Raw genomic sequence first — 12,834 nt, forward strand, 5'->3', positions numbered from 1 at the left:
CTCCAATTATTGCCTCTAAATTAATGGAGAATTAATTTTATGTAAATAATTTCATGTGTGGTAACAATTTTCAAGGAGCTTTTTTCTTTCTTTCCTTTTTTTTTTGCGAAGTAATGCACTGCATACAACAAATCATTCTGATGCAGAAGTACATGGAAGTAATCACAAAACAATGTATTAATTTGCGACAGTATTGTAAGAAGAATTAACAGACATGAAATTTAAACTCTGAACTGAACTGAACACATTTTTGTATTTGCATATGTTATATTTCAAAAAGTGTGTATTTATTTTCAGGTCATTGTAAGTCGTTACATTATCTGCAATGACATGATACATCCATTAAGGTTTGGACAGGCACTGACAGATGAAGACATACTTCTGGGTAGCTGTCAGTGCCATTTTTACTCTTGGCGAACCCACAAGGTGAAACAGGTGCTCCGAGTAGGCGTAGAGAAAGGAGCATGGGTGTGGTCTCAACCTTTCTGCATTGATGTCGATGGTTTGCAGCTCTGTGGTTTAGCAGACTGTGGTATGAAAGATATTAGCATTGTTGTCAAGGTTTCATCACTGTCAGCCACTCAGAAACAGGTATGTGCATCAGTAATGAGGATACATTCTGAGTTTATTTTTGTTTAATTTAGTCTTTGTCCAAGAGGCACCTTGGAGAGATGATCTGCTTTATTTTCAGCCTTCTCCTGTTTAACATAGACAAGAACTCGTCAACTATATATTGTTGGGACACAAGAAGGCGATTGGAATGAAATTAGCTACCATTAAATGAACCTGCCAACCATTTAACATATTAATTATTTTTATATGGTGTCATACTTGGATACTTGGAACGACCCGTTTTTCAAGTGCCTGAGCACTGCGGGTCCCAACTTTTTTTGTTGGCTCGATCTATAGACATTCGGTAGGACTCATTGGACGAGGGATCGGCCCGTCGCAAGGCCTCTACCTGTACACAGGACAGCACAACACCGAAAAACGCAAACATCCATGGCTTGAGTGGGATTCATACCCACGATCCCAGCGACCAAGCGGCACAAGGCCCACGCCTGAGACCGCGCGGCCACTGCGGACCCCATATGGTGTCATACTGTCAAATAATATTTCTGGTTAATAGAAACCTGCACAATGCTTTATATGCTGTATTCTACTTTATGCATGGTCAGTTAGTACCACTGTGGTGTGCTAGTAACGATGTAAGCACATATTCTTTGTCTTCTTTGATAAGTAATTTCCATACTTATGGGTCAGCTTTTGTGTAGGAGTCTTCAACTGCCTTTATCTTTCCATTCATGCATGTTGTCTACCCTCCTCTGGTCCAATTTTCTCCTCTCTTAATCTCTCTCTTAGTTTAGTCTAGTCATCATGTGCATGGTATGTTCCTGGGTCATCTTCATAAAGTTTGTTTCTTTGTAAGCAGTTTCAAAATATAATACCAGTTTTCTGGTCCTGTTGTAACTTCACCTTGGCTCTGTTAGTTATGTTCCATTTGTACAGAAACTTGTATGTATTTTTTTCTGTCATTATCTTGTAGCATTTAGAGTGTAAATGTGTGTTTTATAAAGAACAGATAGTAGAGTAATATATTTATTTATTTCCGTCAATACACAAACTTAGTTGTTAAAATTGGTGTTATTAAAGCTAAACTTTAAAATTTGGCGCTTATCATCGCTATTACGATGTTACAATTTTAGCGCTCCTTATTTTTATTTCACAACATGTTTCAATGCAACCGCATCATCTTTTTAACAACTAAGTTTATGTATTGACGGAAATAAATAAATATATTACTGAATTAAGCACAAACATGACGCATTTAAACTACAAAGATAGTAGAGACTACTCTTACCTGATACCTTGATTTATTTGTGTTGTTTTATAACTTTCTCCTCCATTTTAATGGTTTTTAGTATGCTTTATTTATGTTCAAAGTAGGAAGACAGTTTCTTGATGTTTTTTTATACTATACAGGTTACTCTGTCAGGCCAGTTGGTTGTCACAAATCTTCTAGCAGAGCACTTAGAGTGCCGTATTTTGCCCATGGTAGATGAGGCTTCTGGGCCTCAAGATGAAGAACAGAACTTTATTGCTGTAGGCAAGAGCACTCCTCCATCAGTGCTCATTGATGCAAACTGCAAGATGACATTGAGAATCAGATTCCATGGGCTGGACAGTGTTTGGTCTGGAGACATTCCCGTGCGAGAGAACTGCAGATCTGGGCAGCCCTGGCTTGTTAAGGTCCCTCTCCATGACAGGTAAAGTAAAAATATTCTCATATTGGTAGTGTTTGAACATCCTAATAAAGTGGTTTTCTGACAATTTTAAGTCTTATAAATGAAGTTAAACGTATATTTATAACCTACAGATAAAATCCTGAGTTCAGGAAGATAAACTCCATTATTCCTATATTCTCAACGTGAATATATAATAAATAAAGACTGAAGCCATCGTACTTGAAAAAGAATTCCCATGTAACAAAATCAAAACATTCCAGTCCCTGAATTTATTGTAGGCTTTAATAATATCAGGTAAAATAATTAGTATATATTGATGGATGAGTTTAGTAACATAAAATATGATTTAATATTTTCTCCAGTAATAACTCAATGTGTTGGTCCTGAGGGTTTATTTACAGTTTAATTATTCTTACACTCAAAGAAAATTCTTAAAAAATTTGCTGTCTTGTATGTAGTGCAAAGAGGACATTATTGTCATTCCGGATGGTACACAGATGTGATGAGTGATGTTTGTTTCATAACAGGGGTCAGTTTTTGAGTGTATGGTGCCGTGTGCTATGCCAGCATATTGGACAAGGTGTGAAGATCCTTGCCATGCTGTGCCCACTTTACATGATCCGCTCATATCTGCCTGTTCCAGCAAAAGTACTAATTGACACACCTGGCCTCAGGGTTCATCTCCAGGTATTGTTTCATATGTAAATGTTTTTAGTTACTTTGTACAGTGTGTTTGCCCTTTCCAATTTTGAATGTTAACAAAATATTGCTTTCTGTTAGTCTTACTTTATTTCTTCCATTTTTGCATGCTTACATGCCTTTTCGCTCTCCCTTGTCATCTATTACTCATTCTGAAAATGTTGTTAATTTGTTGAATTTTTCTAACTGTGATGAATATCGCAAAAAAAGAAAATAAATATATGAAAAGCAGGATGAAGCATGTGGAATAATATCATGAACATAGTTTATGCATGAACATTTCAGTTATTAACAATATGGTGTGCTGTGAGATATCAAATTATGTCTGAACAACAAGAGCGTAATACATGTGGCTAAATTTGTATCTTCCCTTTTTTTTTCACAAATGGAAATTAACTAACTTGCTGTTATCTGTTTCACTCTTGCAGGCAACAGTTCATGGTCGCGGAGAACAACAGCAGCTCTACTGTCCAGGCACAGTGGATCATTCACACAAATTAACATTCCAACTAGAAAATGGTATAACACCTTCTAATCCGTATGTTCCGTTATCATACACAGTGATAGATCAGCGCAAGTTTTTAAAAATAGATGATAAAGATGTTGATATAAATGCCATCGTGGCATCCCTAAGTGAAGTCAAGACTCCAGTCTGGCCCTTTGTAGGGGAGGAATATGCAAATGTGTCATGGATATCAGCAGAACAACCACAGACAGATGTGCAAGTGAGTATTCGTTATGTCTGTGTTGGCATGACCTTCATGTCTGGGTAAGGTATATTTTTATAAACCAGGGTTATATAAATTTTGTTTGCAGTGCATTTTATATTGCCCCATGTGGACCTGTAAGATTGACTGAGTACAAGAGAAAATTGTCAGTGCTAGAGAAATTTTCTAGGATGATGGCAGTGATTCGTAACACAAGAAAATTAATGAAGATCTACCATTTTATAAGGAGTAGCTTTTAGGAATATGCCTTAAAAAGAGTATCAGCATAGAATTTGGGTTTGTTATAATCCTGTCATCATTACATATAGATTTAAAACCTTGTGTATTGTAATTTAATTAGCCGTGGAAGTAAGTAATTGAATAACCTGTAGTTATGTGTTTTTTCAGGTGAAATATGTACCGCAGGGGCCGTTCTGTAGTACATTGCTTGTGGAATTACAGCCATGGGCATTGTTGGTCAATGTGGTTGGTTATCCTATTGTCCTTATAGTAGAAGAACGTACTGTCTGCAGGTATTTAATCAAATATTTCAGTAAAACTTTAATATTTTCTTATTATTTTTAGTTAAAATATATTTTGTAATGTTGTACATTGTTTGTCGTGCAAACTTTGTATGCATTGTTAATGTCAGTCATGAGCCCTTTTACAGCCTGGCATATCGTGTTTTAAGTTTTATTCTCAATCTTACTGTCAGACCTTTTACAATCTGGCTTGTGGGTTCTAATTTTATCAGACGTCAAGTTATGAACTTTGTAATTTAATTTTATGCAGGATTAAACAGCCTTAGAAGTTGACATGCCACTAAACCCACACAAGTGTTTGTGCATGAATGCGCACAAGAAACAGAAACACACAAAAAAAAGCACAAAAAAAAACACACAGTCTAGGCTGTGCTATTGTTTTATTGTCTAGTTTGTGTTTGATTAATGTTCAGATTCTTGCAGAAAAATTTTGGATTTTATGCCTGACATTGGTGACCCAATTGCTGTTGTTTTGTTGATTGAAAGAAATTTTGGTTTATAAATATATTATTCACAAATAAGAATGATACATCCACTAATAGATAGTAAATACTGATTATCGTTTTCCTCAGGGTGCCACATCAAGGTGTTGTCACACCTCCAAAACTGGAACATACATTCAGCCTGGGTATGGATGTTGGTGACATAGTCCACGCATCACCACCTCTCCAGTTAGCTCGCCCTGACTGGGGAAATAGCTTCTATATGCCTCGTATCTCAGGCCTCTTACCAAATTCTGGAAATGTGCAGACAGTAGTGCAGTATGGAAAAACTCTAGGTTACCTGAGTATTGCTTCAAAGATTGTGGAGGAAATGAGAGTGATTACTGTGCGAGCCAAGTACATTATCTGTAACCGAACATCTCTCAACTTACAGGTATCGTTTAGTGATATCCATCTGAGGCATTTTATACCGCAAGAGAAGTGCAGACTTTGGCATTTGTAATTAAAAATAATTTAGATCCATGCATGCGTGCAGTGTGTACTGTGTGACTTCTTATATATACAGTTACTATAAAAACCACTAGTAAGATGTGCGGAACCACAAGATTTGCCAACACAAATACAAAATGTAGATCCTGATTACACTCTGTTGCCCCAATTGATCCAGTATATATCATTTTCATATATTCATTAAGGTTCATTTTAATATTTTCTTCTTCTTTCTTCATTAATATTCTTAATGGAACTGTTGTTTATCATAAAACTTTGCATACTGTGTAGTGTATTAGAATATAAAATAAGCAAACAAACAAACTTTTAACACTATAAAAAGACACTAGTGCCATACGCGTTTCAACCTCAAGAGGTCATCATCAGTGGCAACAGGGAAATTAATTAATTTAATCAAAATGGTTTAAAAATAGTTTAGAAAACAAATAATGCAGTAGAGTATTTTAGAAAAGCATATCAAGCAACGCTACACTGGATGTTGGTATTCACAGGAGTTGAACTCTGCATTTGGCTGGACGACGCAACCACGGCTCGCTGCAGACCAGCTACGGCCACCGGACCATTGGATCAATATTAAGTTCATAGTTCAACTCCTGTGAATACCAGCATCCAGTGTAGTGTTGCTTGATAAGCTTTTGTAAAATACTCTACTTCATGATTTGTTTTCTAAACCATTTTGATTAAATTAATTAATTTCCCTGTTGCCACTGATGATGATCTCTTGTGGTTGAAACGCGTATGGCACTAGTGTCTTTTTATAGTATTAATAGTTTGTTTGTTTGCTTATTTTATGTTGTTTATCAGATTCTGCAAGCATATTTTTTAAATAAGAAAGAAAATTGTAGAATTGGTAATAATTTAAATTGAGGTACTGTAAACACTGTGGTAATACAGGATCAATTTTGCCCTTAAGCAACACTTCAACAAGCTTCTAAACGTCTTACATAACATAACTTCTAAACATGCACTAAACTATAATCTTGAATTTATGTATGTGTGTGATGTGTTGTAATTCATGTTTATAACTTGAAAGTTAACAGTAATTCAGTGTAATTTTTTATCTAGGTATCAGCATTGGTAGTTCGGGAGTCTGAAAGGCATTCATATTTTCTAACACAAGAGGAGCAGAGATGTGTGCATATAGTTCTTCCAGACACAGAGGATAAGAGCAATATGGGCAGGCCCATTGCTCAGTGGGCTCTGCTGGGGAAAGAAGAGGGCGAAGGGGAGCTCGTTCCATACATAATGCTGAACAGTGGTGCAGGCTGGAGTTGTCCGCTTTGGGTCAATGATGGAATAGTTCGTCACAGTTTTAGCATTCCTATTCCAATGGATAGTGACGGTGTGAGTAATTGTGCCTACGTTCTGACAGTTCAAGAATATTTGGGCCAGGTTTTCTTGTCAGTGTATCCAGAAATACATCCTCAGATCACGCTGCATAACACATGCAGCTTCAAGATTCTGTGTGCTCAGGGAACTCCAGACAACGATGGCAAAGCCGTTGAAGAGACTTCCAATTTTGATTGGTGGTGCAGCGTAGCAGCTCATAGTAGTGCACATTATAGCCTTCCGGCTGCCTCAGAAAGATTTCCAGACATTGTCTCTCCTGGAAACTGGCCTCCTTTGGTTCTGGCATTGTCTGATTCATTCCCTCAAAGAGAGGGTACTTTACTTTGGTCCAGAGGAGTCAGTATCACGGAGACTCAAGAGCAGTTTGTACGACTGCCTGGTCACGGTGATGTGAAGATCCGGATTGAGGTTGTTTGTCATACAACGCACGTAACAGTGGAAACTGTGAGTCATGTTGAGATATCTGCTCGTGATATTCGAAGCAGACTGATGCGTCATCAAGAAGACACAGAACCTGCCGTTGTGGAGATGTTATTCCATCATGCCTCACTTCCCCAGTCAAGAACTTCATGTGCTTCACAGTATCTGTCTGCGTCAGATTCTTCACAGATGGAACTTGGACATAAAATGAGTGACACAAGCTTAATTAGTGCAGGTGATAACAAGGGTTACTTTCCCCTGGGTCATACAGTGACTAAATTACAAACTCACGAGTCCACAGCCTCATCGACGTCCATCCTGCCGACTGTTGCTGACCACCGTAACATTGTTGTGGAAGAACTTCTGGCACCAAACATTACAAAACATTTCCACGCTACCTTTTTCCTGAGAGGGATTCACGTCACCCTCACTCAAGACATTCCGAAGCCGAGATCTGAGAGAACTGAAATTGTTCTTCTTAGTCTTGATAATGTTTGTATTTCTGTGAAACCTCAGTTCGTACGAGAAGACTCTGAAGAGTTGAATGTTTGTGTTACTATTGGAGATTTACAGTTAGACAATCAGATGTTCCAGCGTGGTGGTTTTGACTTCCCAGTTATTCTTATTGGCCAAGTTCCAAAACGTAATTTGGGCTGTGGATTCTCCCTGTCTGTACCTGCATCATGTCTGATGGAACAGTTTTCATCAGACTCCCTTATCGTGTTCAATGCTTCCCTTGAGATGTTAAATAATGGAGAGGGTAGTTGTAGTGTCATGAAACAATTGAAAGTATCATTTGGACCACTTTGTGCATATATTGAAGATACCCTCATAACAAAGTTGACTGAGTATTTGACGTGCCTTCTGCCTACTACGTTAATTCTGTCACCACCATCAGACAGTGGTTCCAGTCTTCCACCAAGTGCATCGTTGGTTCCCATACCTAAGATCACTTGTTGGGACTCGAGACAGGTGGCCTTTCCTCTTCGACTCCGCACGCTGACAATTCAGCCTCTGTCCTTGCTTCTTAGTGTTCGTACTTCGGTGAAGTTGTACATCGCGTTGGATCATTCACCCTTGCAGTTCTCTGCCTTTGAACGATCAACTTTGATCACAACTTCGTATCAGTTGGGACATACTTTAACGATGCATTATTTATCAGGAGCCATATTTGGAGCTGGTTGGATGGTAGGTTCACTGGAATTGTTGGGCAGTCCTGGTGGGTTTGCTAGAACGTTAGGAACTGGATTACGAGATTTTGTAAGTCTTCCGTATCATGGGATCTTTGAGGGACCATGGGGATTTCTAGTTGGTGTTACCCATGGTTCGGCTTCTCTAATGAAACATGTGACAGCAGGAACCCTGAGCTCAGTAACTAAACTAGCGGCCAGCGTGGCCCGAAATCTAGACAGACTGACCCTTGATCAGGAACATCTGGCAAGAACTGAAGAACTGAGAAGACGGCGGCCACAGGGCGTTACTCAGGGGCTACTTCAGGGACTAACAGGATTGGGCATTAGTTTGTTGGGAGCTGTAGGAGGAATTGCACATCACCCCTTGCAATCAGTGATGAGTGAGGGAGCTTCCACTAGAGGTCTTGTAACGGGAGTGGGGTTGGGATTGGTTGGAGCTATCACAAAACCACTGAGTGGAGCTGCAGAATTGGTGGCTCTTGCAGGACAGGGCTTGCTGCATGGGGCAGGGTGGACATCTCTCCCAGAAATGAGGCAGCAATCTGTCACCGAGTACGCGTTCTCGGGTGCCAATTCACGGCTCAAGTACAGCTGGAAGTTGATAGCAGAACTTGGAGTTGGCAGTCACTCACTGTTACACGTGACTGAAGCCACCGGCCTTACTCCTTCAGGTTCTTATGAAGCTGTTGCTTTGGTGCTTACCACACGGGCACTCTTTCTGGTGGACACAGAGGAAGATGTAACAAGGCGAGTTCTTTCTTTGGCAGAGGTTTCGGGCATGGAACACGCGTCTGATCCTACACTGCTGTGTTTTCGATTTCAGACGGCAGTGGAGATGGAAGCCGCTTCTCGCGCTCGCGTCGTGGATTTTGTTCGACACAGCTCGGGTATGGTTCCTGATATTGCTCTTGATGGTGCACAGTCTGAAGCTGAGTCCTCATTCTCTGGCAGCCCCATACTTTCAGAACCCCCAGGCTCAACTGATGCTTCACTCATGTTTTATGTAAATCCACAGTTAAGGAATTACTTTCTGTCTGTTCTTGCCCTGGCTAAACGTCAAAGTGAGGGACGAGGATTTGCGGTCCTTTAATTTTACATTCATTGTTTCGAACAATATTACATTTATCAGTATTTTTGTTGGTTTTTAGTCTTTTGTTATATTTTTGAAGGATTGTGAGTGATGTTGGGGTACAAATTGTGTTGGTCTTTTGTGTGCTTCTTGGATCGTAGTTTATAGTAGCGTGATCTTCATCGTGAAGAAACACATAAATTTGAAACTGTCTGCAGAAACCGCAGTCCATGTCTTCTGGTCATCTGACATCTGCTGTAGTGGAAACTGAAATAAGTAAAACTTCTTGAGGTCATAAAAGGTATCAAGAAAAGAAAACAGTGGGTTAAATTAACGAAACCACAGTTTTATTAATGTGTGACGCTTGTCAGTGTGAGATTTTTAATTTTCAGTAATTTGGTAAGACAATGTTTTCATTTTTTGGATGTGGATAATGATATGGAAATTTGAAATTTGCAATAACTCTTATTTATTTTACAAGTACCCTTTGCATATCTACAGAGCACAGAATTCTTTTATGGTCTACTGTGTCTGTGCACGTTTATCGTGCTCTGGAACTTTGAACCTTCCTCGTACTCTGATTAAATCTGAGAGATGTATATGAGACTTTACAATTTAGGCCGTTGTCACGGCAGCAAAGATTTTGATTGGTGGAGATGATGTGTTTTGCCAAAACATCGCTGTCTACCTGCAGGTGCACACGGTACAACCCAGAAGACAAATGTAAGATTTGAGGTTTTCACAGCGGTGAGAATGAAGATTTCTGTCTTCTGGGTTGTTGCGTCGTGTAGTCTGGTCGAAGTTAACCAACGATTCAGAGGTCATACTGCCTCCGTCATCAGGACGACCGCAACAACCCAGAAGACAAATGTTGACAAAATAGGCTACACCAGCCAGTTAGACCTGAAGGAACATTTTATAATTATCTTGTTACATGAAAAAGTATTTGAGACAGAAATTATTGGCCTTGCTGTGATATATAGTGTGAGTGATTGTGCACGTGCATTTGTAAGTCTGCATACAGATAATTTTTTATTGAATAACTTGGTTTAATGACAATGGGCAAACTGCTTGGCTCGTGAGTGGCTCTTAACATTCATGATGGAAGTCTCAGCCACACCCTGCTGATAACGTATCTCTGATTTCGGTTCATGAGCACTTCAAGTTGTGCATTCGAGTCTGTAGTCAAATGTGTTTTCAGTAGTAGATTTCATATCCATTTCCTAGAATTTTGCTGGCCCAGGACAGGGACCGGTGGAGGGCTTCGGTTAATTCTGTGATGAACCTTTGGGTTCCCTAAGCCCTCTAGTTAGTCAGTTCCTAGAATTGTGACTTCAGCTACATGTCAAGTTGTTTGCTGCATTGGTATGTGTTATGTGTGCACGTACTGGCATTATGGGGACAGAGTTTGATTTTGAAAATAACAGCTTTGTTAGTTGCTTTAAATGTTTATCTTTTCACTGTTTTTGAGTTTACTGTATGAAAAATATATTACTTTTTTGACCATTACGTTCTTATATGCTACTGGGGGTGAATATGTTCTCCACCAACACTTCCCTACATCCAGTTTTGAATTTAGTGTGGGTTTTAAAACAGTAGAATTTTGAGAAACTGTAATCATCTCTGGAGTATATTCACAAGCTGAAGCTGTTTATTTTCATACATTTCTCGACAGAATGTGACTAGCGCATTTCCTTAATTTTGTACACAAGAAACATTTTCAGTCTATTTTCATCTTGTGCATTTGGATATCCTTGTTACTGCAACGTTATTCTCGTTAAATCACAACTGCTTAATTTGTGATAAAGTCTTACTGAAAATAGCTCACATGTTGTTTCCATGTTGTGGTTAGTTACATATTTTTCCCCACTCTTGCTACGGAAACAGGCTTCAAGCAATATAAACTATACTAAAAGTTCATCCCTCCTTGAAGCTTGCGTGACGCCTGAGGTAGATGTCGCGTCAGAATCGAAAGAAACTCTTCCAGCAGAAAGTAGAATGTTCTCGGCGCTAAATCGAAGCAGATAATAAAGAGTTAGAAGGGTGGACGGGCGCGCGGAAGAACAGAAATGAAAGCACACAGCAGAAGTTTCACAATCCCTTCAAGACCAATTATGATTCGGACAGCCAGCTCACACTGTGAATGCGTAAGTGACATTAGCGACAGCAATATTTGTGTCTGTTGTAAGAATAAATAAGTGCAGATTAAATTAGGGGAATGTTTGCTACTATGTAACTTAGAATCTGTTGTTTTCCTGTTTGCTGTCTAAAAACGTAAATATCAAAATATACAAAAATAACTTTGTCTCTCTTGATAAGGGAAGGGTCCTCTATTCTTTGAAAACAGGGTGCTTAGAATACCTGAGAGAGTTGAAATTAGAAACGCCTTGGAAAATTACACAATGATGAGCTTCATAATTTGTATTCTTCACTGAATGTTATTAAAATTGTCAAATCAAGGAAGAGGATATGAGCAGATCAAGTAGCGAGCACGGAAGAGATGAAAACGTTTCTAATTATTTTGTAGAATGCCTAGGCAAAGATAGGATAATATTAAAATGGATCTTAAGGTCATGCGTTTTGAACCTGTGGGCTGAACTGATATGGTTCAGGGTAAAGACCAGTGGAGGGATCTTGTGAACATTGCAGTATACTTTCAGGTTTCGTAAAAAGCAGAGAATTAAGCTTGCTGAGAGACTATCATCTCAAGAAGAACGTTGCTCCATCGAGTTGCCTCTTACAAGAGAGAGTGAAGCAAGAAGAATTACAACCCATGGTACACACCGCACCTTAATGTTAAGGTGGTTGTCTTCTGGGATGTTGCACCGTGTAGTTGATGCTGACGGACGTTTCAGAGGAGTTTCCTGCCTCCATCATGGTCAGTCTTGCAGAATACACGATGCGATGTCCCAGGAGACAGACATCTTAAAAATAATCGCCGTGAGGAACCGAAATCCCACACCTCAATTTGTTTGTCCCACTTTAACATCATTCATCCTTGATCATAATCAGTGACGTGAAAAGTATGACTTCAAAATCGATCTTTTAGGATTTTCCTATTCACTATAAAGGGGTCGACATTAAGCATACTGCAATATCGACAGTGGACGTTCTGGGATTTGAAATGTTATCGTCCGCTGTTGCAGAAAACTGCTATTGGCGTAATGTTGCATGCTAGTTGACTGACCGACGACACAATAATAATAATCAAATTGAGTTGTCATAATGATTGAAGAGTTAATAATCCAGCGGATGGTTTTATGACTTGGAGTGGGGTTCCAGCGCTTTAATCGCAGGAAGTTTTGCCATGAAGAGAGGACAGGGAAATGATCTCTAATTATTGCAGCGACAGACTTCCTGAGGAACAGTATCACCCAACTTACATAGTTAATAGGTACCAGCTGTGGGCCTGTGTTGTTTGTACGAGGACTGTGTCACCTTGCGGCTGGTACAGCACAAGAGGGAGTAGGGAGGAACATGATATGAAGACAAAGAAGTAGATTGCCAGCAACTTGGTTTGATTGAAGGCGGACGCAGCTCTTGCGCTGCAGAAATTACTTGAAAAAATTTCGTAGGTTATTTAACGACGCCATACTATCTGCCTGCGGAAAAGAGCAGTACTTAAAATGCCTCAAGTGAATTAGGTCGTATAAAT

At 39.3% G+C, this 12,834-nt stretch overlaps 1 protein-coding gene across 3 annotated transcripts in view; it reads left to right on the forward strand.

The window, feature by feature from the left end:
* Vps13B (vacuolar protein sorting 13B) overlaps window positions 1-10,688 on the forward strand; it is a 49,902-nt gene extending 39,214 nt beyond the window's left edge. For all 3 annotated transcript variants that reach the window (XM_087351798.1, XM_087351797.1, XM_087351799.1), the window contains exons 38-44: window positions 298-591; window positions 1,984-2,267; window positions 2,774-2,933; window positions 3,374-3,670; window positions 4,061-4,185; window positions 4,767-5,070; window positions 6,213-10,688. In XM_087351798.1, the coding sequence (XP_087207924.1) occupies window positions 298-591; window positions 1,984-2,267; window positions 2,774-2,933; window positions 3,374-3,670; window positions 4,061-4,185; window positions 4,767-5,070; window positions 6,213-9,200 (4,452 nt within the window). In that variant the 3' untranslated portion in view covers window positions 9,201-10,688. The remainder of the gene's footprint in view (window positions 1-297; window positions 592-1,983; window positions 2,268-2,773; window positions 2,934-3,373; window positions 3,671-4,060; window positions 4,186-4,766; window positions 5,071-6,212) is intronic.
* The last annotated feature ends 2,146 nt before the right edge of the window (window positions 10,689-12,834 follow it).

The sequence above is a fragment of the Zootermopsis nevadensis genome, unplaced genomic scaffold, assembly GCF_977971745.1.
Source record: "Zootermopsis nevadensis isolate Lab colony 2312 unplaced genomic scaffold, Znev_1.0 Znev_ptg000020l, whole genome shotgun sequence".
Lineage (NCBI taxonomy): Eukaryota > Metazoa > Arthropoda > Insecta > Blattodea > Termopsidae > Zootermopsis > Zootermopsis nevadensis.